Source organism: Pteronotus mesoamericanus, unplaced genomic scaffold (genome assembly GCF_021234165.1).
Source record: "Pteronotus mesoamericanus isolate MK-2021 breed Mesoamerican mustached bat unplaced genomic scaffold, CSHL_Meso_final contig_20, whole genome shotgun sequence".
Taxonomy (NCBI): domain Eukaryota; kingdom Metazoa; phylum Chordata; class Mammalia; order Chiroptera; family Mormoopidae; genus Pteronotus; species Pteronotus mesoamericanus.
Genome location: NW_026555085.1, coordinates 32584409 through 32612034, shown reverse-complemented (window position 1 = coordinate 32612034; position 27626 = coordinate 32584409). Strand labels below are relative to the sequence as shown.

Sequence of the window (27626 nt, the reverse complement as noted above, 5' to 3'; positions counted from 1 at the left end):
TGAGGTTTGCAATTATAAGGACTCATCAAAATGATGCATAGAGGACCCAAGGTTGGATGGAGAAGAGAGGCCAGTTATGGGGGCACACATTGGCCTTGGCTAATGCTCTCAGGAGCTCTACTAGGAAAACCATTCGAAGGTTTACGGAAAGGAAAAATGTCCCAAATCTTGCTCATGACAGAGAACTGCAGCATAGCTATCCAGAAATCATTGCTATGGAGTGTCTATCTTTTAGCAGTTCTGCTTCACTCCATTTGTACTGGGTTGGGAGACACAGGTCTGGGTTAATATGATGAGTACACATTGAGAGATAAGCTTTAAAATGCTCATGAACTCCAGGGAGGCATAGCTGTTCAGAACTGTACTTAGGTGTAATTGTCTGAGAGGTGTATAAGCCGGGTAGAGGTAGAGATCCTGATATTGTTTCCTACTGCAAAAAACCATACCTAGTGTGAAGAAGTGAATTAAAACTACATTCAGTCGAGGAGTGTATATACTCAGCGATAGTTTAAGGAGTTTTTCCTTTGCTAAAATCTTGCTAGATAAATGTGGAAGATAGAGAAATATGATGTCTGCCACCAGCATCATCAGACAGACAGTGAGAAAATGAGGAGTCGTTTGCATTATCATCCCCTTAGTAGATTTCAGTTCAGGCTACGGATCCCCTTATGTTTAAAGGCACCGAAGAGTTCTCAGTTAAAAACCATGCTTCCTCAGGCCTCGTCTTGGCTGCCTTCCATTTTCAGCCATTTGATGTAGCACTTCTGCCTTTTTTCCTTTCCCTGGTCTTTGCTGCAAACTCCCTGTGCAAGTCAGGTTTTGGGTCTTTTGATTCAGCTTTAGTGCACCCTAGATGTTCTGAATCAAGATCTCCATGGCTCCTCAGTCAGCCACTCCACTTCCTCTCTGATCTTCCCTCCTGAACTATTTTCCTTTCTCCCTTTCTCTAGACGCCATCCTTTAGTTCTTCACACTGCTGACTAGCCTCCTTGAGGCATCTGGGTGCCACTTTTCCCCAGGCAGCACAGCTCTTCAATCTCTTAAAGGAACCCCTTCCAGGATTCACAAACACATATTTTTAGGTTACATATACCAGTAACTGTCTTCAGGCCCTGTGGGTTTCCAATTAACTTCAGTAACAATCATTAAAATACCAAAAACCTCTGTGGAGAAAGTTGTACTAATCGACTCTCTTCAAAACATGCTAAACAAAAGCTTTGCTCTAAGAATAAATAGAAAGTTTGTTATTAGAAAGTCATTTGGGCTAATTTTCTTTTCAAAAATATGTTTATTGCTTTTGGGGTGGGGGAGAGGGAGAGAGAAGATCGATGTGAGGAACATTGATTGGTTGATTGGTTGCCTCCCATATGTACCCTGACTGGGAATCAATCTGCCAACCTTTTGGTGTGAGGGACGGTGCTCCAATCAACTGAGGCCCCCAGCCAGGGCTGGGCTAATTTATAAGAAATATTTCTAATTTTCTAATAGCTTAAAAAAAAAAGTAGAGATCAGTAATATCTTTCCCCTGGGTACTAAAAAAAAAAAAATACCATTATGAACCCTAAACTCATTCATTGGAATGGGAAGATGAAGTACCTTTCAACATTTAGTAATCTTTGAAAAGTTAATGTCAGAAAGATTTTCTCTCCTATAAACTTCCATTTATAACATTATATATAACTTGGTAGAAGCACATTTACACTGATTATAGTGGCTTATGAACAGGACTGTTTTCCCAGTTGGAATGGAACTTCCTTGAAGGCAAGGGGTTTCCATTTTTTATATCTTATCATCACAGAGGATGTGGTACATAGTAGCTCTCCCCTCCCATGTTTGTTGAATTTAGTAGATTCATTATTTTTACAAGAAAAAGTCTTAAAGGGAAGCCAATTTCTTGCTTGTTGGTTTTGGTTTCAGTTAGAAATGGCAGCAAACAGAGCAGAGGCCTTGCTTCTTCCAAACTGACAGCAGACAGGGCCGACAGGTTCAGATTAATCTAAGAATCTGGTTAAATAATTGAAAACTAAGCTGCAGCGAGCTCCAGTTAAGTAGAAAAGAGCTTATGAATGGATTTTTGACCAGAATTACAATGTAGAAAGTTGTATTCTAACTCAGAGAGAAAAATCAATAATACTCTTTAGATGGAAAATATTTGGGAAATCAATTCATTTTTCTTTTAAACCCAGATCCTTTTATTCACCTTAAATAGTTGCTCTAAAAGAAATGTTCGGTGTCTCTTGGGACCTAATTATGTCAGTTAAATGACTGTGATTTTATAACGAGTTATTTTTCTGGGCACGCTTCTGCTACAAGTTTTTTGTGACCAAGGGGATGTCAAGACTCCCTTTCCCCACCCCCTAAAATTGCTGAAAATGCTCCAAGTGCAAAATATGATTTCTGAAGCCAGGAGAAAGTTCATTGATGTTTATATTACGTTTACATTTAAATCAGAGGCCTAAAGCTCTCCTTTTGGGATTACAATGGGAATGCAGTACAGAGCTTCCATCTACCGCACACGTATTAGGTGAGATTTAAAGTTCCTGGGAAGGAGCCCTTATTCCTTAAAGTATCTCGCCCATCTTCTGGTTCATGCAGAAAACTCCATACAGGTATGTTGATTCATTCGGCATTGGGTTTTACCACCAGCTCAAACGCAAATGTTCCTGGGGGGTGTAAAGCTAATGCTTCATATTTATACAGTTCAGGATAATTCTAAAAGTGTTTTCACACATATTTTCTTGCATGGCGGGGTGATATGAATGCTAAACAGATGATCTTATTTGATGTTCTTAATAACTAAGTGAGGTGGATGTTGTTATACTCTCCATCTGACATACAAAAAAATGAGTGATCCCTCCCCCTAATCATACAATAAGCAAATGGTAGAACCAAGTCTAAGAGCTGTTCCACTCCAATGAATCATTTGTTAAATATTTCCTAAGAGCAAGCTAGATGGGGCAGAAAAGAAGAGAAAAGGGATGGTAGGAACAGAGGACAGAGGGACAGAGTAGGGACAGGGGAAGACAGCACCGAGGGAGGAAAGGGGCACAGAAGAGGAAGCGGGAAGATCCTGAAGACTTCTTCTTTGCTGACCCCACTGTCAGGCCTAGGGCTCTCCCTTTCTGGTATAAGAGTCTAGAAAATGGAGCTACCTCTTCTGAATAAAGTATTGAGGTTAACTTTGATTGTAAGCGGTTGGAACTCAGAAATAAGCTCAGGGAAAACTCATGTGTCAAGCTAATCAGAAGGGCATATTTCATTCATTTGGCCATTATGCAAAGGCATAATCATGAAAAAGAAAATGCCCCCATCCTTAAATAGATGTTTTCAACTGTTTTTTCCATAATGAAAATAGAATATAATGAGTTTTTATGGATGATGAATATGTCAATGAATATATTTAAGTCAACATTCTTAGATGGATGAAGTTTCTCTATAAAGCCTTAAACAGAAGAAAATAGAAAGGAGGGGACCTGACTGGTGTGGCTCAGTTGGTTGGGTGTCATCCTGCAAAGCAAAAGGTTGTGGGTTCACTTTCCTATCAGGGCACATGTCTGGGTTGTGGGTTCAGTCCCCACTCGGGGTGCATATGAGAGACGACTGATTGATGTTTCTCTCTAGCATCAATGTTTCTCTCCCTCTCTTTTCCTCTCTCTAAAAATAAATATATACAATCTTTTTTAAAAAGAGAGAAAATAGAAAGGAGGGGAGCAAAGCAGGTAGAAGAAAAAGTTACATGAGGACAATAAGGATAGACCTGGGGAAAGTATCGACACTTACAAAAAATAATGAGCAGATGGCAGAAAGTTATAAAATGGGATAGTGATAAAATATTAATAAATAACAATAAATGATAATATGAATAAATAAAAAATTTCCCTTTGAAAGTAATTGTGTAGCAGGTACATATATTGTTGCAATCCAATGAGGTAGGCATTATCATTATTTCACATGTAACAAAAGGTTAATCATCTTATTCAAGGTCATACAGCTAACAGACAAAAGCTAGGTTTCAACCTGAGTCAGCCTGACCTCATAGCTTTGAACTTTTAACGCTTTCTATTATCTGCCTCACAATGACTGGGTTGACAGATAGGGAAATATTCATCTTTTTTTTTTTAGATTTTATTTATTTATTTCCAAAGAGAGGGGAAGGAAAGGAGAAAGAGAGAGAAACATCAATATGTGGTTGCCTCTCGTGCGCTGCTCACTGGGGGACCTGGCCCGCAACCCAGGCTTGTTCCCTAACTGGGAATTGAACCAGTGACCCTTCTGTTCTCAGACTGGCACTCAACCCACTGAGCCACACCAGCCAGAGCAAAATATCAGTCATCTTAAAGCTGCTTTAAAAAATCAAGCAGGACATTCAACAGAATCCCTTAATGAGATATAAAATCAAGGGGCAAACAAAGAGAGCTCTGGGGCATGATGTAGATACACATTTTCAAAGATTTAAATGACAAGACAAGGTAGAGAGGAAGTGACCAGTGGGTAAGAGGGTAAGGAAAAGAGAAGAACCACACACAGACAGAGCTGTCAAAATAATGGAGGGCTTAGATTAGAGAGATAAGGAGAGAGGTTTCTGGGAGGGAAAAGCAAAGAAGTTGGCCATCTTAATCATAATCAGCATCTTAAATAAGTTTTGAAGTTCAAATGACACCAAATAAAAGGTAAAATTCATAGTGTTTATGAGATGGTAGAAGAAAAGGAAAAATAAAAAATGGTCATATGTTGAAAAAAGACTAGCTAACCAAGAGAGTAATATGGCTAGGGGATGATTTTGATAGGCTGAAATTCCTATGAGCATGAAATTGCTGTGAAGAACAGTTGTGGGAAAGTTGTCACACTTACAGAAAAAAAAAATACCCTTCAAATAAGGCTACCATAGAACCGTTGTATTTGTTGTGGAGGAGAGATGTGTGTATTAGCATTCTGGGACTCTGAAGGATTTAAGTGATACAGCAATACACTGGTTTAAGCATTCGTCAAGGACATCTTTTGGAGACTTCCTCTAAAAAAAAAAAGTAATAGCAGCTTTGTTAGGAGCCAGCAGCTACACAGTCATTTTCGGTTAATCTCTGGAAACCCTGAGCAGCACTGCGATCCACGATTTTCTCTTGTCTCAGCCCGTTTTCCCCTGACAGTGGCATCTACCTGTGCCGCACTTTGAAAGATCGATAGCGCCTAAGCGCCTCCGTCTAAGATATTGCCAGCATCCGTGGTTCAGAAGTTCAGAAGCAGTGCGATTAATAGGTGAGGAATGGCAGCAAAGGCAGCTTCTGAATCTTGAATGAGAATTTTTCACATCTGCCACTTTGGACATTTTTCAAACTATTCCCCTGTGTATTCCAGGAAGTGCTCACTTGAACTGGGTCTGTCTTTTCTGGCCTGAATACTGAGCTGTGTAATTGAGGGAATTCAAGCATAGGCCGTTTATGGTTGTATGAATAAGCAAAACACTCAATATGCGACCTGATTGTTTTCCAAAATTGCACAGTCCCTGGTTTTACTTGTCATTTTGGAACAGGAGTGGGAGGATGAGGCTGTGACAGTGACTGCATTCAATGGGGGTAATTAACTCATTTCATAACAGCAGATTTTCTAAATCATGCTATGAAGCTCACAAATTTTTAACACTTTATTTTCTGGGGAGGGGGGAGTGTTTAAAGGTGCTTACTTTTCCTTATCTCATCAAACAAATCGATCAAATCGGGATAAAGCCATTGCACTACTGATAGAGTAGGAAATTTTTGACTAATTTCCACGGCACGCTGGTTAGAAAAAAAATGATTCCTCCCCTAATGCTGCCATTATGCTTATCCATCCACAAAATGTACCGTACTCATCTCTCACCAGCGTGTCCTGAAAAAGGGAAAATATTTGTCAGCTGCCTGCAATACAAGGAGCAGAAGGAATTTTGAGAGCGCCTTGCCATCCCACAGAAGCAACATTACTGGCCCAGTACAAGGCCATGAAAGCCACAGGAGCAAGAAAACCAGTAAGGACGGAGATGTGTCAGACCAGTTATTTGTATCCAGCAGTGTCCCCCAGAGCTCACTGCTTCTACCTGGGAACAGCTGTGGAGCTGTTCCCCCCGGCTTGTCTGACCTTGGGAGTCTCTCAATATGCCACCTAAATCAGGAGGGGAGTTGGCCCACCCAGCTGCACCTATCAATACTAGGAGTTTCCACTTACTGTCATCAAGTGATAACATTCTCTCTTTTTAAAAGTATTGGTAGAATGACAATGCTTCCTGTGCAGGGAAAATTCAATTTTCAAGGCAAACTGCTGGGACTTAAGATATCCAGGCTGATGGCAATGGCTTGTATGCTGCCAAGTTACACAGAAGCCAAGAGCACGGGCAAAATTTGAATGGCTGGGGATATTCTGAACAGCCCTGGAAAAAAGCAAAATGAACAATGGGTAGGTTTTATTTTGGGGTGGTTGTAGTCTCCATTTTCAACTTGTGTAATATCAAGGTTTCTCTCAGATCTATCAGCTGTATTAATGATAAATCTGCAAATGACATTTCTTGGCTCAAGTGAACACCATGGTTATAAAGAGTATACTCAGGGAGCTTCTGGGAAGAAATACTTGACAATTTCATTAAAAAATAAAATCCTTACCTGAGGATATGTTTATTGATTTGAGAGAGAGAGAGAGAGGGAGAAACATCAGTTGGTTGCCTCCCATGCACGTCCCAACTGGGGATCGAACCTACAACCTTTTGGTGAATGGGACGATGCTCCAACCAACTGAGCCACCTGGCCAGGACTTGGTGATCTCATTTTTAAAACACCTAGACCTATTCCACAAAAGAATTCAGGCAAAGGAGAAGATACTGATGTTCTAGACCTGTGAAGAAGTAATTAGTGATACTAACCTTTGTAAATCACGTACGATAATTTTTCTATTTCTTAAAATATATTAAGAATATTTCAAGCATGCTGAAAAGTATATAAAATTATGCAATCAATATCTATGAATCCACAATCCAGAGTTGTCAGATCCTAACCATCTGCCATATTTGCTTCAGATCTTTTTACTTTTTAACAAAAAATACAGATTCAACTAAAGCCCCTTCAAGTCTTATTTTCTACCAAATTTACTTCCATGTTTCAGATTTCCCAGATAATGCTGAACACTTGTTGCTTTTCTAGTCACATAATTTATTTTAGTATTTCCTTGGATCAAAATAGTTTCCTACCACGTTGTCGTCGTTGTGCAGAGAAAGCTGACTTATGGATTTAGCAGAGTCCCTTACTTTCCAAAGCGCAGTTTTCATAGAGTGAAAATGGAGATAGCCAGTTCTTGCCTGCCTTCCAGAGGTATGCAGTGGTAAAATTAGATACTGCATGGAGACACTTTTGGAAACTCTATCATCAAATACAAACTATATAATTATTTAGGAAAGAAGTCTCCCTTTCTGAATATCTTCTCAAGGGCCAATCAGATTAATTAAAACCTTAATGTTTACCCACCACAGGTAAACTGGGCTTAGTCCATGCATTGGCCCAACTAATAAGTTTGGCAACCCTATCAAGGATTTCAAATATTCTCTTTTATCATTGTTATACACAATACATGTCAGTTCAGACGTCTTAATAGTTGGTTTCTATAACGTAATGCAAGATGAAAAAAAAGGAGGCAGTCGCAGTAGGCAGTAAGATAAAATCCTTTTCCTCCAGAGTGTAGCTATAATTAGCAAAAAACTCAGGAAGTCAGAAAGTGGCTACTAATGTCTCACTGCTGCTGTTCATAGGGAGAGAAAAAGAGTAGCTAGGTAATCGAACCCAAGCGCATTTCCAAATTCTCAACCTGATATCCTCAGCTGCCTCACTTGCATATTTCCATATTCTGTGGCAACACAAGGTGACACTGGAATTTTAGCAATGTTGGCAACAGCTGTTTTGTCTGGGACAATAACCCTAGTGGGGGACAAGTGGCAATAAAATGATTAACTGGCTGTGTCTCCATTTTATAGGTCTTATGTATCTTTATTTTTAAATCTAAAGAAGTCATCTTATTTTTATTAAGAAATGAAATTACTATTCCCATTGCTTCAAATAAAAGGTTAGGTTTATTTTCTCTGAAGATATCATCATTACAGTGCATGGCCTTTGGACATTTAATAGACCCAAGAGACTAAGATTATTTGCTGAAAGGAAAACTGAGAAATATGACAAAACCGTGATCAGTTTGAGGCTTTTACAAGGGATGTTAAGAATATGAAATAGATTTCCACTGAGACATCATAAGCCTCAAAATGCATTCAGGGTATTTTAACAAGAAATCAAATGTTTTAATCAGATTTTATTTTATTTTTTTGTCATCCATCTTATTCAGCATTCCAAAGTGTTTTGGGAGTACTAATTTGTTTTGGAGGTAGGCCTTGCTATATGCTGAAAGCAACTTTGCATCCTTAGTTCTCAGTATATAACATAAAGTTGGGATAGAAGAAATAAATTTGGGGACAGTGATGGATCACAGGGTGCAGGTGCAGTGAGGCATTCACTCCATGGTGTCTTGAGGGCATACATATTCACTGCTATGACTGTTCACCTGATCTAACCCATAGCTCATCAGAAAGGAAGCATCAGGCCTCGCTGTGGACAAAACAGACTGACTTATATATGATCAGAGCCTCCATTTTTAATGAAAAATGTGATAGCCAGTGGACTTAGGCAAGACTGAACTTAAATGGGCTGCTATCCAAGCTTTGTCAGTTTCCTTGTTTTCTCTCAGCAACAAGTCTATTCTCTGTGTATGTAAAGACTAAAAATAATGTGTTAAAATTATGTTGCCTTTAGAATTATCATTAGAAATAATAATTTCATCTCATTGATATAAAAATCTAACCATTTCTGATAAAAGCACATAGCCCTGGCTGGATGGCTCACTTGGTTGGAGTATTGTCCCGTACACCAGAAAGACTGGGGGTTTGGTCCCCTGTCAGGGCACATACAGGAGGCAGCTGATCAATATTTCTCTCTCACATTGATATCTCCCCCCTGCCACCCAACCATATCTTTCTTCTCTCTTTAGAAGCCGTGAAAACATCCTTGGGTGAGGATTTTTTTTTTTTTTTTTAAAAAGCACACACACTAACACTACAGAGACTTACAAAGGGAGATGTGGCAGGTTTGATTATTTTCATTGCCACTTATTATTACCTTCCTCCTACCCCCAATTCTGCTCTCACAAAACCCTACATGATAAAAGCCATTCAGCTCCAAAACCTGCCACTTTTCTTTTCCTAGCTCCTGCATGTTTGTTAAATGCAGTCAGCCCTTTCCTACCTCAGGCCTTTTGCATGCCCTGATCTTTCTGGTTGGAAAGTTCCTGTTCTGGCCCTCACGTGGCTAGCTCCTTCCAAAGTAATGTCCTCTAGAAGATGCTCAGAGGTGCCACCTGGACCGCTTGATGTAGAGTAACAACTCTTCCAAATCATTCTCACATTACCCAGTCTATTCCCCTATAGCACCTCATGCTAAACTGAAATTGTTTTGTTTACCTATTGAATTGCTTAATAACCATTCCTCCCTGACCCACCTAATGGAGTGTAGGCTACTGAAGGTAGAGGCCTTGTCTGTAGTTTGAGTGTTGCTATGTTTTCTTTTTTGTTAAACCACTGTATATTCAATGTTTATAATAGTGATTAGCACAGTAATCAGAAGTATATATTTAATAAATAAATTCAACTTCACAGTCTAAATTTACTTTTTGAATATTTACTTATTTATTTATTTGTCCTCACCCAAGGACATTTTTTCATTACTTTTAGAGAGAGAGGAAGGGAGGGAGAGAGAGGAAGGGAGGAAGAGAGAGTAACATCAGTGCACAGGAGAAGCATTGATTGGTTGCCTCCCATACGTACCCACACCCAGAACTGGGATTGAACTGGCAACCTCGGTATGTGCCCTAACTGGGAATTGAACATGCAACCTTTCGCTGTGGAACAACACACACCAACCAACTGAGCTATGCTGACCAGGGCTTAGTTTACTCCTTTAATTGTGTATGCTGTGGTATAACTATAACCTTCAGTCTGTGCAATGATTAATGCTTTAAAGGTGAATGAAGTTCTTCTGTACCGAAGTTAAAACTAAAACAGAAATAACAAGGTATATATGTTTTAAATCATATTGTTGTTTTAGAAAAGAAGCATAAATTTCATTGGAGTCAGCTCCCACAAAGTTAACACTGTAGAGTTTTATCAGCATTTTACAATAGATGGGCAGTTTAGAGATCCATGAGCTAAGGGTTTTCACCTCAAGAGAACATCACGTTGACATTGAAAATGACTGTAGATGAAATAGCATTTGTATTTAAAGTACAAGATAAGCAGAAAATGCAACAAAACCCTAAAAATAAATTTTGAAAATCATGTAGATTTATAATTAAGCATCAAACACTGAAAAATTTCCATATGTTGGACATCCTCCAAAGGGCTGTGAAGTGTCATTCCTTGCTTAGAGCTTTTCCAGTAAAAACAGTAGAGGGAGCTGCTGCCCCATGTTACACATTTCTTAAATTTCTGTTTTTAACATAAATTGCTATGCACTGAAATGTGACACATTTGAGCCCACTGCTCAATTCCCATGCTGAAATAATGAAACAATGCACAAAAACAATGCCAGAAAAAAAGAAAGAAAATCAAGAGCCCTGTCTGGAACAGAAAGAAATAATAACACATTTTAAAATTAATGTGGTTTTTAATAAACACTTTTTACAGTGATGAGGAATGAGAAGTAAAGTTAACGTCAAATGAGTGGGCTAACACATACTTTCTTTGATGGCTCATTAGTTCAAGTCTCCTGCCTTCCCTCCTGGTCTGCCTCATTTCCTGCTGCTTTCCTCTTTTTTCTGAGGCAATGAAAAATCAGAATATTTTGAAATAAGCTAGGCATTTCAAGTATTTAGACTCTTCAGGTCTCATTATCATAACATGAGGCCACTATTTTCCTTTGCTTATGCTACTCAGATAAAGGTAAGGCTTTAAAGAAAAGGAGAAATTTTTATTGGCGTGTGAGGGTTAGTAGTTGAAACTTAGAGAAGATCCCATCTGAAAAAAGGCCACAGCTCCAATCACGGCTAAACCAGCCCCACCAGCAGGGAAGAGGTTGTAAATTTGAGGAGAAAAGACATCACTGAATACTTAGACCTGGTTGTTATCATTGCCTGATTGTGAGTAACTTTTATGTATCTCTTCATAGGCAGATTTACATTTCTACAATAAGTATTCCATATGTAGAGTATGCGATCTTTCATTTTAGCAATTCATTGAAAGACATTCAAATTTTTAATTGAATTTTGAGAAATCTGTAAAAGAAAAAAATATGTTGATTCACTTACAGATTCAAGACAATCTCTGCTATCTACAATACCATATGAGTGAATGGATGTTCAGAAAGAGTAATGGATTTAAGTATATTTAGATAGAGCTTTTCATTTACAGGAAAGGTCTTTCACACACATGACATTTCATTCTCTCAGCAACTATGTGAAGTAGATGTGGCAGGTACTGTCATTTCAAATTTACAGAAAAGGAAAGGGAGACCCGGAAATGCCAAGTGCACTGCCCAAGGACACGCAAGCGAGGAGAAAGGTTGGATTCCTCACTGTCTTCTTCCGCTGTCCTGCGGTCTTCAGGCAGTGCCGTGCCATGAGTCACCATGGAAAGGTCGAACCATGTTCTGCGTATGATGTTTAAAGTAAAGTTGATCTACTCAAGTTGTAAACTAGAAGCTTGTCTTTTATACCTGTGATCTAATAGAATAAGGGGGGTTTAGGGATCAGTTTCTGGGTTTCAATTCTGGCTTCCCCTACTTACACTTGCGTGATCATGGGCATGCTGCTTGATGTTTCTCAACATACTTTAGGCCATAATAAAATGAGGATAACTTCTACTTCTCATCATAGTTGTGAAGATTACATAAGGCATTGGAAGGTGAGTACCTTAAGCAGAGCTGGTACTATAATATGCTCTCCTGATCCATTCCTTTGTTTTGAACCTGTTTCCTCAGAAGTTAATGCTATTTCCTTCCCCAGGGAGATGCTTAATGTTGTTCTGTTTCCTCTCTGAAAAACTGCTCTCAATCCTAATCTTATTTTCTGGTATTAGCAATCCAAGACATCTCTACTTAATGGTTTCCCTCCAGTGGAGAATACTCACTTAAAACAAGATGGCAGAAGTTATTTGGGGCATATGGAAGCTTTTCCCTTTTATAGGTAAGATTAGCTCTACTTGTTAACAGAAAATTGGATGAATGCTTTATAAAAAAATATGTTCATCATAAAGCATTGTGGCTGCCTCTGTTAACCAGTTCAGCTGCTTTTTAATGACAAGCATTCTGAGTAAGAATAATTTTATTATATGAAGATTATGTGTGTATAAACTTCAAGTATGTTTTCCCCAAAGAGAGAGAAAATTGCTATTAAATGTGAGGAGATGAGGAGCTAAAATGCAGTGATATGTATGACTTTGATGAAACAGCAATTCATCAAGACAATATAATAACATTAGTTCACTAGATCTACTTTTAGTAAATATTTCATATTAGAATTTTTTTCTGTAGGAAATATTCTCTGTCAGGGAGAACGAGATCTTCCTCCTGTAAATATACATATGCTAAATGGAAAGTTGTAGGAAATTGTTCTTTGTAAGCAACTTACCATTTTGGTACAAATATTTCTTTAAAAAGTGAGAAAACATATGTGGCTTCAGAACAAAGAATCAAAAGTATAAAAAATTGGTTAAAATGTTTTAATTATGTGAGTTGCTTCAGGCCATTAGAGGTTTCTTTCAGTTCTATTTTTAAAAAATTTCCTATACATTCCCTAAGCAACAACACTCTCTTTGATTCAGGAAACATCTCTAAAGCCCCACAGGGAAGAAAGCTTTCTTGAAGAAGTTGAGCAAAGCGTGCCGTTACCCAACGATGCATGCCTCCCAATAAGATAACTTTCATTCTTCCTTGGTTCTTTTCAGACAACTATACTGATCAAATCAAGCCTCCTCCACCTTCAACTTTTCTAAAGGCTAATTGGTCAAACATAGATGGTAAAATTATATACCATTCATTCATTTGTAGGATACTACATATTATTTCATTGCTATTTGAGAAAAAAGATAAAATTAATATATTTTCCTACTTCAAATTGTCTTACAAAATTCTAACATGTACTTTTGGAATCTTATGTGCAAGCCACTAGGGTGCGTCATATACCATCTCCTGATCTCAATCGGAAGAATTTTAGCTCTGACCAACCTTTTCCTCTATCTTTTGTTACATTCCTTCCTGCTATAAAGTAGGGCTCATGTCCCATAGGGGCCAGTGTTGAAAAAAGACAAGCAAATGAAACATATTTCGACTTAAAAATAGTCGTAAGTAAAGGAGGCTGTCTCTTAAGCTATACATAAATTGTAAAAAAACAAAAAAGAACAAAACAAACAAACAAAAAACCAACCAGCTCCATGGGACATCTTAACAGAAAAAAAAAGTACTCTGTTGATACTCTGAAAATAGGAAATACTATGATAGCTGCAATAAATTACGCTTATTCTCTCAACAACCCAACTCCGCGGTGCCACTAGAGTGGCCTGTCGGTGAGGCCTGGCCATGGGATGCCCCACTTAGAAGCCTTCACAGAGTTTATGGGGCTGCACGGCTTGCCAATGAGGCGTGCCAGGGTCTGGCCTGCACTCGACTTGGTTCTGTGTCCCAGAACCCCCTGGACTGTCTGCCTGTCACCAGCCCCGAGAAGTTGTTCAGCTTTTGTTCAGGCTGTTTTCCTCGGCCAGCAGTTCTTAGCTTGCTTTCTCCTTCCCCTCTATTTACTTCACTGGAAAAACGTTCTCAACTTTTTAAAAATAGCTTTATTGAGGTATAATTGATATATGAAGAACTGTACATATTTAGTATGCACAGTTTGATGAGTTTAGACAAATGCAAACATCCGTAATACCATCAACACAGTTAAGCTGACACATCAATACCTTCCAGAGTTTACTTGTTTCCCTTAGTTTTTCCGTTTGTTTCTGTGGAAAGAACACCTAACATGAGATCTATCCTCTTAACAAATTCTGAAGTATTACATGGTTAACGACTGGCACTATGTTGTACAGTAGAAGTCTAAAATTTATTCATCTTGCAGAACTGAAATTTTATGCCCATTGAATAACAACTCTCCATTTCTCCCTTCCTTCAGCCTCTGACATCCGCTATTGTGTTCCCTGCTTCTATGGATTTGACTATTTTAGAAATCTTATAAAAGTGGAATCATGCTGTCTTTGTCCTTCTGTGACTGGATTATTTCACTAAGTATAATGTCTTCCAGGTTCATCCATGTTGTAGCAACTGGCAGGAATTCTTTCTTTTTTTAAGGCTCAACCTTTATGCTTCAATTTTCAGTTCTTGAAGGAAACCTCCCCAACCATTATCTTTTCTAAATTGTCATCCTCTGTTCACATTTCTGTGAACTGAACTTGAATCCTCAGAGAACAAGGAAATATCTCATTCATTTTTGCAAGCCCAGCTCCTAACAGAGTGTTAGGCGCATAGCAGGCCTTAAATGTTGTGAAACTGTTAAATAGTGTGAATTAGGAACAGTTTGATTGTATGAACTTATTTTCTTAAAATATTAGTTAATATGATCTTGAAAGGACTAATTTCAAAGAACTCTGTTCATTTCTAACATTTGTGAAACAACAGTCCTCTTGCTAAACTACATTATGCTTAGAAAAATGAAACATAAAGGTGGCAAAAAAAAAAAATGTGGGAGTCAGTTATTTGACCTTCCTTCCCAATGTTTCCCTTGGCTAATTCTTGTAACTAGGTGTAGGTGCTACATAGGAGTCTCATGCTGGTATGCATGTCATCAATTCTACCAAACATGCAACCAACTTCAGAAAAATTCAAAAGCTGATGTAAACTGTACCCCAAGATAAAGTTTTTATAATACTTGTATTAAAGAAAAGATCTTTTAGTCAACCAGAGGAGTTATTCCAGAATCAAAAAGACAAAGAGTCTCTATAAACCATAATTCTAAAGCAGAAAATGAGCTGATGGTATAGTCTCATGCTTTTTCTTTTAAATAAAAGCTGATCTATAATAAAAACCTTTTCTTTTTTGTTTAGATTTTTTCCTTATTTTTTATAGTCTAACAAATTGGATTTTATTCTATTACAGAAGACAATAAGCCATTTTTCTTTTTAATACTGTGGACTCCGGATTTAATGACCTCTGTGTATCAGACCCATAGCTGAGCTTAAATTCTAAACCTAATACTTGAGATAAAATAAATGCCTCTCTTTCCCAAACATTCTGGCAATAAACTAAAACCTATGAAACTGAATATTATAAATATTTTCATAGAGCTGCATATTTCTTAATCTTCTAAATTCTCCAGTCAACTCAGTTGATCTATAGCTGAAAATTCATTTCAGGATTCGGTGTAATCCTTTTCTGTCCTAGACATTTGGCAAGCTTGTCATAAAGGCCTTCATCTTTCAAATTCCCCCTTTGAGAAAACAATTATCCTGTCTTGAATGCAGCATTGTGCATTTAGGAAACTACATGAAGGTCTAATCTTGCCTGTTAGCATTCACCAGCTTTTCTTCTTTGTAGCAGAAGACAATTATTGAAAATCCTACAATGTGTTCTGTTTTGCCAGAAACCTTGGAATAAAAACCAACAAAGCTGATTCCTTTAAAGACTGGATTCCAGGATGCCTAGTGTATGCCTCTTTATTCCCTACTTGCTTTTATAATCTCTATCAATTGACACCAGTACATTGCTGATAGAATAATTCCCTTGAATGGAGAAAATGAATGAAGTGAAATCCCTGATAGGACAGCAATCATTTTTGGCATGTGGCCACACCCTATTAGATTCCTAAGGTTCTAGGTCTGGAGCCCTCTAGCGGTGGTTCAGGTCTTTAAAAATTTCCTTATTTTTTCATCTTCATTTTCTCATCTACAAAATATATTCATTTCCTCACTCATTCATTAAATAATTAATAATCACATGCTATATGCCAGGAACTGTGCTAGGCAATGATTATAAAATAGAGATTTAAAAAATTCACAGTAGAGTGGGTAGACAGATAAGGAAAACAACAGTTACAAAACAATGTGCTATTTCCATAGGAGGTCTAATATAGGATCGTGGAAGATGACACTGCACATATTGCAAGCCCTTACAAAGGCCACGTAGGGGAACTGATGTCTGAGCCGAGTCATGAAGAAAGAGGGATGCTTATCAAGGCCTCGGGAAGAACACTTGCAAAGTATGGCATTTTTGAGCTAGTAAAAGAAGATTAAACTGTAGATTGCAAAAGAAGGAAGGGTACAGAGAAGAACAGGCAAAGGTAGGTACAGGGCAAACTAGGAAGGGTCTAGAATGGCATACAGACAATGTGGAATCCTTCTTGATAGAAAGAGAAGTTATAGACAGTTTTAAGCCAAAGAGTTGCACGGTCCAAGTTATAATTTCTCAATATTATTCCACTTGTAGAAGGCAGAGGCAATAGACCAGCTCTGAAATGGCTACAGCGATACATATTCAGATTGATGAGGGCCTGAACTAAGTGGCGATGAGGAAAGAGAGGAAGAGATAGATTCAAGAGCTACTGGGATGTAGAACTAAAAATTTAGGAACTGTCTGGACGGGGAGGATGAGGAAAGGAAAAAAAAACCATCTAGCATATTATTAGAGTTCACTTTGGGGCATGCTACTTTAGTTGTATGTAGAGGACCTCCAAGTGGAGATGCTGAACAGGTAGTGAGATCTACAAGTCTGGGCCTCAGGAGGAATGTCCGGGTTGAAAGAGAAGACTCTTTAATCGAGGTAACATACAGATAGCGGAACGTTGTTAATGAAGGAGACAAGAAAGGATGGTCCCAGAGGTAGAAGGAAAAAAACCAGTGTCACTAAACTAAGAGAACAGAGAGTTTCAAGGAGAGAGCAATCAACAGTGTGAATTCCTGGATAGCACTGAAATAAGATGAAGCCTGAGAAGAGCCCCGGGAATCTCACACCTCAGGGATCATTGGTGACTAGAGAGAGTGCAGAGGCAATGGGGTAGCTTGGACACAAAGCAGATTTTAGTGGGTTAAAGAGTCAGCAGAACCACAAGAAATGGAATACTTTTCCTAGAAGCTTTGGGTAAAGGAAAAGGACAGCTAATTGGCTAGAAGGTCCCTATAGTCCTCTTTAGCAAAAACATTATTTGAAATTCTAACAAAACTGTGTATCGAGAAAAGTGGGCACGCTTCCCCAGATATGTAACTCACTTCCAGCCTGGCTGTTAAGAAATGGAGTCAGGTGGGTTCAGAACAAGATTCATTTATTTGGAGTCTTGGTTTAAGGAGACCATGCAGGCAGTAGTGACGGTGCGGGTGAGGTGTGTGGACAGAGACAAGCCTCCCTTATCTCTTGGTTTTTGTGGTGGCGAGGGGTATAGGCTATAAAAGCATTTTGAACAGTAGAGAGATGGAAATTATTTACAAGAGAGTAAGACAGCCCTTAGATAAGCACAGATAAATGAAGAGGGATTCTCCACAAAGTCAGTCATCCTATCGTTTACTTACAGGTGGTCCTGGGGGTCCTGGTTTTCCTGGAGGACCTGTTTTTCCTCGTCTTCCCTTGAAATCAAACAGAAACAGACAATTAATGATGTGATTTCATTTTATTTTAAGATAAGACAATATAAAGTGGCAATGTTAAAAACAGTAAAAATTAACTAAAAGTGAAAGAACAATTCCAAGTCCACATGACCTTTGAACATCAATGAAGTCTAAGAATTGTGGGCCAATTTGCATTTATTCTTGTATGTGGTGTAAGAAGGCCTAGTTTTATTTTTCTGCACATACCTGTCCAATTTTCCCAACACCATTTATTGAATAAATTATCTTTAGCTCATTGTACATGATTGCTTCCTCTGTTAGATATTAATTGACTATGGAAGCATGGGTTTATTTCTGGGCTCTCTATTCTATTCCATTGATCAATGCATCTGTTTTTATGCCAGTACCATGTTGTTTTGATTACTATGGCCTTGTAGTATAGTTTGATATTACATAGCATGATTCTTACAACTTTGTTCTTCTTTCTCAGAATCACTGTTTCTACGCAGGGCCTTTGTGGTTTCATATACGTTTTTCAAATATTCTAGTTCTGTGAAATACATCATTGGACTTGATAGGAATTGTGCTGGATCTATATATTACTTTGTGTAGCATGGACAGTTTCATGACGTTAATTCTTTCTGTCCAGAACATGGTATGTGCTTCTATTTATTTGTATCTTCTTCAACTTCTTTCTTCAGTGTTTTATAACTTCCAAGTTCAGGTCTTTTTATACCCTTGGTTAGATTTATTCCTAGCTATTTTATTCTTTTTTGAAGCAATTGTGAATGGGATTGTTTCCTTAATTTCTCTTTCTGATAGTTCATTATTGGTATATAAAAATGCAACTGATTTCTGAATTTTGCTACTTTGCTAATTCATTTCATTTCTAGTAGTTTCTTGGTGGAATCTTTGGGGTTCTCTATATACAGTATCATGTCACCAGTAAATAAAGTTTTACTTCTTCCTTTCCAATTTGTATCCCTTTTATTTCTTCTTGTCAGATTGCCATGGCTAGGACTTCTACTACTATGTTCAATAAGAGAAGAGAAAATGGACATCCCTGTCTTGTCCCCAGTCTAAAGGAGAACACTGAAGTTTCTGCCCATTGAGTAGAATGTTGGCAGTGCTTTTGTCATATATGCAAACAACAGCTGCCGGTAAGGATGTGGAGAAAGGGGACACTTTTGCACTGTTGGTGGGAATGCAGACTGGTGCAGCCACTGTGGAAAGCAGTATGGAGATACCTCAAAAAATTAAAAATGGATCTGACTTTTGACCTAGTGATCCCACTTTTGGGAATGTATCTCAAGAAACCCAAAATACTAATTTGAAAGAACATAAGCAACCGTATGTTCATTGCAGCTTTATTTACAATCGCCAAGGTGTGGAAGCAGCTAAAGTGTCCATCAGTAGATGAGTGGATAAAACAACTATAGGGGATTACACAGTGGAATACTACTTGACTGTAAAAAAGAAGAAAATTTTACCCTTTGCTACAATATGAATGGACCTGGAGAACATTATGCTAAGTGAACTAAGACAGTCAGAGAAGGATGAATACCATATGATTTCATTCATATGTGGAATCTAATGAACAAACTGAACTAACAGGAAAAATAGAGGCAGATTCATAGGTAGAGAGCAGGCTGACGGCTGTGCGGGGAGGGTAGCTGGTGGAGGGACTGAGCGAAAAGGAAAAAGGACTTACTGACAGGGACAAGAGGGTGGGGACCGCAGCAGGGAGGGGAGTATAAGAGGGAAGAATGGTAATGGAAACTAAACGAAACTAAACTAAACTAAAATAATAAAATAAAAGTGTGGGCCAAATCTTAACCACAATGAAAAAATAGTGACTGGAATGAATAAATCTTAACTGTTATTAGCAGCCATTGATACTCTCGTAAAGTAATATAAAGTATTTGAAAGATGGTCTACGATTGGCATTTCATTTGATGATTCTGTGGTTTCTGATGCAATAATGCACGTATTTGTCATCTTAAATTGGTGTTTCTCACAGAGCGGTCTGAATTCTAATCTTATAGGAGCTACCTGAATGTGAGATTGAATGTCAGAAGTGCATATTTCTGGCTCCATCCTAATCTTGCTGGTTTAGAATCTCTGGGGAATGTAGTAATTAATCTGCATTTTAAAAACTACTTCAGGTAATTCTCATGCTCATTAAAGTTTGAAAAACACTTCCCTAAACCATATCATAATTATATATGCTGTATAAAACACATTAAATAACTCTTTTCTTCCATTTGGATGGTTAAGCTATTTTATTTTATTTTATTTTTTAAAAGAATTTGATTTTTTAAAAAAATATTTTATTTATTTATTTTTAGAGCAGGGAAGGGAGGGAGAATGAGAGGGAGAGAAACTTCAATGTGTGGTTGCCTCTTGAGCACCCCCTACTGAGAACCTGGCATGCAACCCAGGCATAGTGCCCTGACTGGGAATCGAATCAGCGACCCTTTGATTCATAGGCTGGTACTCAATCCACTGAGCCAGGGCTGGATGGTTAAGCTGTTTTATAAGTGAACTTAAATATATACTTGCTTATTAAATTTTATTATTGCAACTGAATGTTAATTCTGCCAAGTTCACAACCAACTAAATTTCAGTTGCAAGAATTAGAAAAATAAGATCATGCTAACATCTCTATGTAACTGTGTATCTAATTTCATTTTTAAAGAGCTGTTATTTATTATAATTTTTTTCTTAATTTTTCTCCTTTCTAATAGAAGGAAATAAGCATAGGTATTGAAATCATACATTTTGAATGAGAAGCATTTCTGATCATATTTGCTACATATGGCTACTCTATTTCATTGTTACTAATAACTTTTTTTTTAAGGATTTTATTTATTTACTTTAGAGAGAAGGGAAGGAAGAAAGAAGGGAAGAGAAACAGATGTGAGGGAGAAACATAGATTGGTTGCCTCTTACATGCCCCCAGCTGGGGACCTTGCCCACAACCCAGCCGTGTGGCCTAGCTGGTAATCGAACTGGTGAACCTTTGGTTCGCAGGCCGGTGCTCAATCCAGCCAGGGTGCACTGTTACTAATAACTTCTTTATTACTGTATTTGGTAGTATATTAACACATATTAAGGCTTGTTTCTCCTGGAGAAGTAAAAGTATTAATCTTTTAAGGACTTTTTGGGAGAATTGTAAACATAAACATTAAAAGGCCCACTTCATTCACTAATTTTCTCGCTCTGAAAGTGCTGGGCAAAGTTTGCTCTCTCTGGTTTTCATCTAGGCTTGGAGTGGGTAGCAAGCCCCATGCCCGCTGAACCAGCGGAGTAAGCTTCGGGAGGTGAGTAACCACATGCCACAGTGCCCCTGGGGGGGAAATGACTCCTTTGTGGCTAAAGGCAAGTTAAGTGCATCCCACCAAAAACTTATAAAAACAGCATACATTTCGTAAATAATCCTAGCTAACATCTACAGAACAAATTTTAAAATATTGTATTAAAACTACAATTAGTGGTGTTTTCATCTACCTTCTGTTTTAGAGATCTGAACCATGGATTTTCTTTGGGAGATTGTACGATTGGAAAAAAAATATAACAACATACTGTATCCATAAAAATGTTACGCACATGTACACCTTTTTCAGGTCTTGTAGTTTACACATTCTGAAAATCAATATATTGGGTCTTTCAGTAAATGTAAGTCAATTAGCCCCTGAGGATTAATCAATGATAAAAAGTTTACTTAGAAAGTAGAAGCACTGTAATCTAATTCACAAGAGGACAAAGGAACAAAATCAATGGCATCAAGTAGGTGATCGGTTTTTTTAGGTTGAGGGAAGTTAAAAATCAGAGGATCAAAGTTTGTGTGCATTTTGCTTTCTTTAAAGGAGACATATATATTGATTTGAGCAGGAAGTAGGGAAAATGAGTCTGACTATTGACCAACTTTTATCGCAGAGTTAATGTTTAAGAAAAACCAAGTGTCAGATATTGTAGCATAGCATTGGCATGTCTTAGGATGAGGAGTGAAAAACATTCACGATTCAGTATGGCGTGGGCAAACATCCAAATTCTTGCATATCACTGCTGATTTACTTGATCATTTAAGTCAGCCTTGCAATTTTAAGAGTGCACTGATGTGTACGCTGAGAAAGTGCAGGGGGAATGCTCATTGCATTTATGTGTTCTTGCTAAAAGTGTACATGCAGATAAATATTTTTGAGGTTGTTAAATTATTGGAACATATTGTGGGTAGGTAACTTCAGCCGACCCATAATTTCAGTTTAAACGTGGCTTCTAGTCTTGAGTTTCTAGTAACACTTGAAGCAGATTTGGGTAATTTTTTTAAAGATGTGTTTTATAAAGCAACACGGTCACCATTTTTGTAACCATTCCGTCAAATATATTTTAGGAATGAGGTTTATCTGAAGTCCTAAGTCTCATTGACCTGCAGGAGGGGCCCTGACAGGACAGAGCAGAGGGGTGAATGGATGAAAAACATGGAAAACTCCAGAATGTAAGGGAAGTATTGGAAGTCACAATTTCTATCAATATGACAGTTCCAGCCCACTCCCAAACATCATCCTTCTCTCCAAGGAGCCCCGGAATTCCTTCATCACCTTCTCCTGATTCAAGGCTACTGGCTGCATTGGATACAGTCTCATAGTTTCTGATTCCTCCAAAGGATCTTCTCTCTTTTCACTTAAAAGCATCAGGGAGAGGCAAAAGTCTACTTAACAGTTAGCGGTACATTTTTGGTAGGGTAAATTTTGCGACTGAAGCCAGGATAATTTGGGGAGCACTCTGTTATTAATAATTATGCCAAGCCAAAAGACATAAACCACAGCTCTCATCCTAGGGCTAAATCAGACTCCTCCATCTTTCTCAGGAAAGTGTAACCTGTGAATCTCTGTCCTTTTCCTCACAGGGCTCTGGGAAATTAGATGAAGACACCTGGGGCCAGGGCCGAGGCTGGGGCTGAGGCTGGGGCTGCTGACAGTAATGCCTGGGAGTACCCTCGTGATGCTCTGGATGGGCGGGATGGTTATTGCATGTTTGTTCCTACTTCTCTCTCCTTTATATCTGTCCCTTCATACAGGGCTCCCTCTAGCCCACTGAAATGTGAGACAAAAAGTAGAGAGTTGGCTGTGGGTGAGGATGAAAATCCTGGCAGATAACAGACAAACGCTGAGCTGTGCGTGGCCTTCCCGGCGAGGGTTTCTGTTTCCAGGTCGCCATTTGTTCATCAGCAAATTGGAGTCTGGCTAAATCTCCAAATGGATGAAGACCTACTGTTCGAGCATAATTACAATTGGGTTAATCCAACATTTTTCTACAAACTGGCATATAAAGCACAAAACACAGATTTACTATATTAGGTTGCCCTGGAAACCTGGTGCTCAACATGTCAGTTTCCTGTTCGGCAACAGTGTAAAGGTTACTACACAGAAGTTTAGATATTTGTCTAATGATTTAAGCCTAGTGGTGCTCAACTCTGATCATGCACTGGCATTGTCAGGAGGGACAGCTAAAGCAGTCTGCTCCCTCCAGTTTCAGAGTTTCTGATTCAGTAGGTCTGGGGTGAGACCTGAGAATTTGCATTTTCTTCCAGTTTCCCAGTAATGCTGGTGCTACTGGCCCGGAGACCACACTCTGAGAAACGCTGCTCTAAGTTCCGTATTTAAGGTCAGCCAATCATGGAGAGCCCCTGATACCTTGTAAATCTTGTAGCTCGGAACTGAAGAGCTCAACTGGTTTTGTGATTATGTGGAACTTGGAGAATAAAAAGCCCATTGTCAAGTTCAGAAGCACCAGGAATGAAATCCAGCTTTTTTCTCTTATAGAAACTTTCAGTGTCAAGATTTCATTGCTGTAAAATTGGTATTTATACTTTGCAACAGGTTTGTTAAAGATTCAAAAAAGATCATATATAAAATTTCTACCATATACATCCATTAGAATGGCTGCTTTTAAAAAACAAAAAATAAGTATTGGCAAGGATGTGGAAGAACTGGAATGTTTGTACACTGTTGGTGAGATTGTAAAATGGTGCAATTGTTATGGAAAACACTATACCAGTTCACAAAAATTAAAAGTCAAACTATTCTGGGTATATATACAAAATAATTAAATGCAGGGTCTTGAAGAGACATTTACACACCCATGTTCATAGCAGCAGTATTCAGAATAGCCAACAGATGGAAGCAATTCCAATGTCCATTAGCAGGTAAAGGTATAAAGGAAATGTGGTCTATACACACAATGGAATATTATTCAGCCTTAAAAAGGAGAGAAATACTGTTATGTGCTACAACATGGATGAACCTTGATGATATTATGTTATCTGAAATAAGTCTCTAGAAGAGAAATACTTTATGATTCCATGTATATAAGGGACTTTGTAGAATGGTGGTTACCAGGGGCTGGCAGTAGGGGGTAAAAGGGAATTTGCTTTTTTTTTAAAAAAAGTTTTTACTTATTTATATTTAGAGAGGGGAAGGGAGGGAGAAAAAGAGGGAGAGAAACATCCATGTTTTCTCTCATATACACCCCATCCGGGGTCTGAACCTGCAACCCAGGCACGTGCCCTGACCAGGAATCAAAACAGTGACCTTTCATTCTGCAGGATGTCACCCAACCAATTGAGCCACACTGGTCAGAGGGGAATTTGTTGTGAGTTTTACAAGCTGAAAAAATTTTGGAGCTCTGTTTCACAACAATGTGAACATAATTAACACTATTGAAGTATACTCTTGAAAATGGTTAAGGTGTTTTATTTTTAACCACAATTGAAAAAAAAAAGCACTCCTACTGCAATGTCCAATACATGGTGGTAATAATAAATGTTAGTTCCTTTCCTCCCTGCCCTTCTACCATCCTCTAACCAATTCTCCATATTTTTTCAAATTTAATAATATTTTAAAAACTTTCTAAAATATACACTGTGAATCAGTTAAAAAAATGTAACCAAGTCTTAACTATGCATATGGAATTGTTTTCATCTACAGTATCAATCATGATATCCATTGAGAATAGAAATAGAAAAAATAATGGGTTATCATTACATTGGAATATTATATAGCAATAAAAATGAATGGAATATAACTACCTACAACTGCATGAATGCATCTTGAAAATATAACGTTGATCAGTTTACATAGAGAATTAAAACAGGCAAGACTAATCTATGCCGCTCCCATAGCTTGCTGACACAGGCGTGGGGGTGACTGAGCGAGCGCATGACAGGGGTTTATGAGGATGGTGACACTGATACTCTGTGTTTTGTGCTGGTGGGTTTGTTGAATTTGTGAAAAATCATCAGTTCGTATCCTTATGATACGTATATTTTTTTCTGAATATATGCTCTATTTCAATAAAATTTAAAAAAATGAAACCAGAAGATTACCCCCCAAAAATGATTTTATTTGAATTATCTAATGGCTTTACTCATCTGCATTTACTGTGTACAAGGCCACAGAGAGCCATTATTATCAGGAATAAAAAACAAACAAACCAAGGCTTTTTAAATAAGCAACATCTACAAATTTGCAGCAGTAAAAATAACTTGATGCCTCCAGGATGACTTGCAGTATGAGAGCATGTGTATCTTAAATTAGCCACTTCATTTATAAACATTTGGCCCTCCAGGAGCATTAAGGAGGGAAGAATGCAAATAATGGACCACGGGTACTTATCTGACAGATGGTTTTTGCTGTCGATGAGGATGAGGATGATAAAGACAAGGTTACAGCAGTAATCGGACTTAAATAAAGGATGGCATGCAGACCCCAAGCCCATGGGGGAAACATGAATAAGTAGTCTCACTAAATTGCCAGGTCTTGCTAATACAGCTGGCTCTGCTCAAATATTTCTGTTCCCATGTGTGTATTTAGCACACTCTCAGGCATCAGCTCAGTCTGAACAAGGTATCAAGGAAATGTCAAGGAAGAGGAGACAGGGCCTTGACTGGCACCCAACAACTGTGAATGAGGTGTTAATTACACAGGAAAACATTACAGGCAATCTGGGAAGTTTCGTTTTCTTTTTTTATATTGTGAACGGAAGTAAGATTTATGACAGATGTTGTAAAAAGTTACCACATTTTGAAATCAGTGATATGTGAAAAACATGGGAATGGCATACTTAGGTGAGCAATGAACAATATCCAAAGTGCACTTTATTTCTTAACAGATATTTAAAAATACATCTCTGACAGCAACAACATGAGTTATAAAGGTTTCATTATTTCAGGGATCAGACAAGTGGCTCTCGTAAGGACATGGGAAGAAGATGTAATTCAGCATGAACAAACGATTTGAAATAGGTTTAGAGCTAAGGAAAAATGAATCCACACTGTGATGCTATGCTCAATAACACCTTCCTCATTTAGGTTGGGATCGCAAAGTTTCTAAATCAATCCACAGTTTCCCCATCTCTCCGTCCCTTTCTTTTCTTTTCCTTGGATGGACTCTACCAGTAACTCATGTGGCTTTTCAAAACAAGTTAGAAGTTGTGGCATTATTATCTAAGCCCCCTTAACTACAATTGAATAAATGATAATACTTCATCAAAACATTGGGCTGGGCTAAATGGCCTGGCCTGTGATCAGTCATGTCTACAGTCACAGTTTACGATTTCTATTAAGTTGTCATGTTGATTTCACCTTGGTCATGAAAATAGGTATAGTTGAGGTCTGACCTCTTAACCTCTTCTGCACTGGATGTACCTAATAATCAGCTTTTTTGTTAGGCATTAAGCCATCTATGTTATGCCAGGAATATAAGAAAGGTCTATGGTTAAAGATTATTAAAATGGTTACCATTTATGGCATGCTTACCATGGTATAGGCCCAGTTAACACTGACTTACATTGACTTCATTCAATCCTTTCAATGGGTAGGTGGTATCATTCCCATTTTACAGAGAAAGCCAATGTAAATATCTACCTCCAAATCACTCTCTTCTTAATTAGTGTGGCCAAAAATTAAACGCAAGTGGAATCTGGGTTTACACTTGATCCTAAAACTCATAATCCTCAGCATGAAGGTGTCCTTAGTGGGTATCCTGATCATTCACAATTTAGGTTACTTTGCTGCTATAATTGTTGAGGTTTTCTTGTTTTCTCACAACCAAGCCAGATTCTTCAATGTCCCACTTGCTTATTACTTTGCCCTGTGGAATTGGGTCTTGCTGGTTCTCACCGGCTCATCTGATTCCTGCTTGCCCTCGCCTCGGAATCTACCCTGGCTTCCGTAGGCCTGCCAACATGCCAACCACCGCCTTCCATTTAGATCTGTCTGGACTCCTGTGTGCCTTGCCAAACCACCAACTCTCTCAGTCCTGATTTCTGGCTCTGCTTTCTCTGCCTGCCATTGCCAATCTCTGCCAAGGCACTTGATTCGTCTCGGTGTCACGGGTGGGGCAGCAGTAGGGTGTGGCTGTACAACTTCCTGAGCACACTGTGATATATTTTAACATCTTTGTGCCACACGAAGAGGGTGGGTGCTGGAAGTGCACTGTGAAGTGTCCTTCCCTCCATATTTGGAAGCTCACAGCAGGCGCGCTCCCCGGCTGGCGAAGGGGAGCGGGGCCTCATACACTGTCTTCGTTGTCTGAGGATTATGCCGCCAGACTGTCCCATCGCCAAGTATGAGCATAATGCCTCCTGAATGCAGAATTTTCTCTTTCACTTTTATTAAGGGCATTGTTATATTTTTAGACTTAGAGTAGATAGAATCAACACGCAGAGGAATAAATAATGCACATAAACTGATAGCGTGTTGTTTAATCAGAATGTGAAAAGGAGGACAACGTGGTGAGGTTCCTCAACAGACTTCAGGTAGGTCAGAGTCTAGGCCAGCGAAACAGGAATAAACTCAGCCTTTCTCAGTTTTGGAACAAAGAAATCATTAATGACATTTTACATTTTGATTTCAATTAAAGCTATAAAGGGTATTGTATTTTCAGCATTTTTGAGTTGCCTACTTTAAAAGATGAAATGTATCCTTAAGGGGTGG

The 27626-nt window shown here is 38.4% G+C and overlaps 1 protein-coding gene across 1 annotated transcript in view; it reads right to left on the bottom strand.

The window, feature by feature from the left end:
• Window positions 1-27626, bottom strand: part of COL19A1 (collagen type XIX alpha 1 chain) — a 331895-nt gene that overhangs the window by 84798 nt on the left and 219471 nt on the right. Inside the window, exon 17 of the mRNA XM_054569553.1 lies at window positions 17594-17647. Within this exon, the coding sequence (XP_054425528.1) occupies window positions 17594-17647 (54 nt within the window). The remainder of the gene's footprint in view (window positions 1-17593; window positions 17648-27626) is intronic.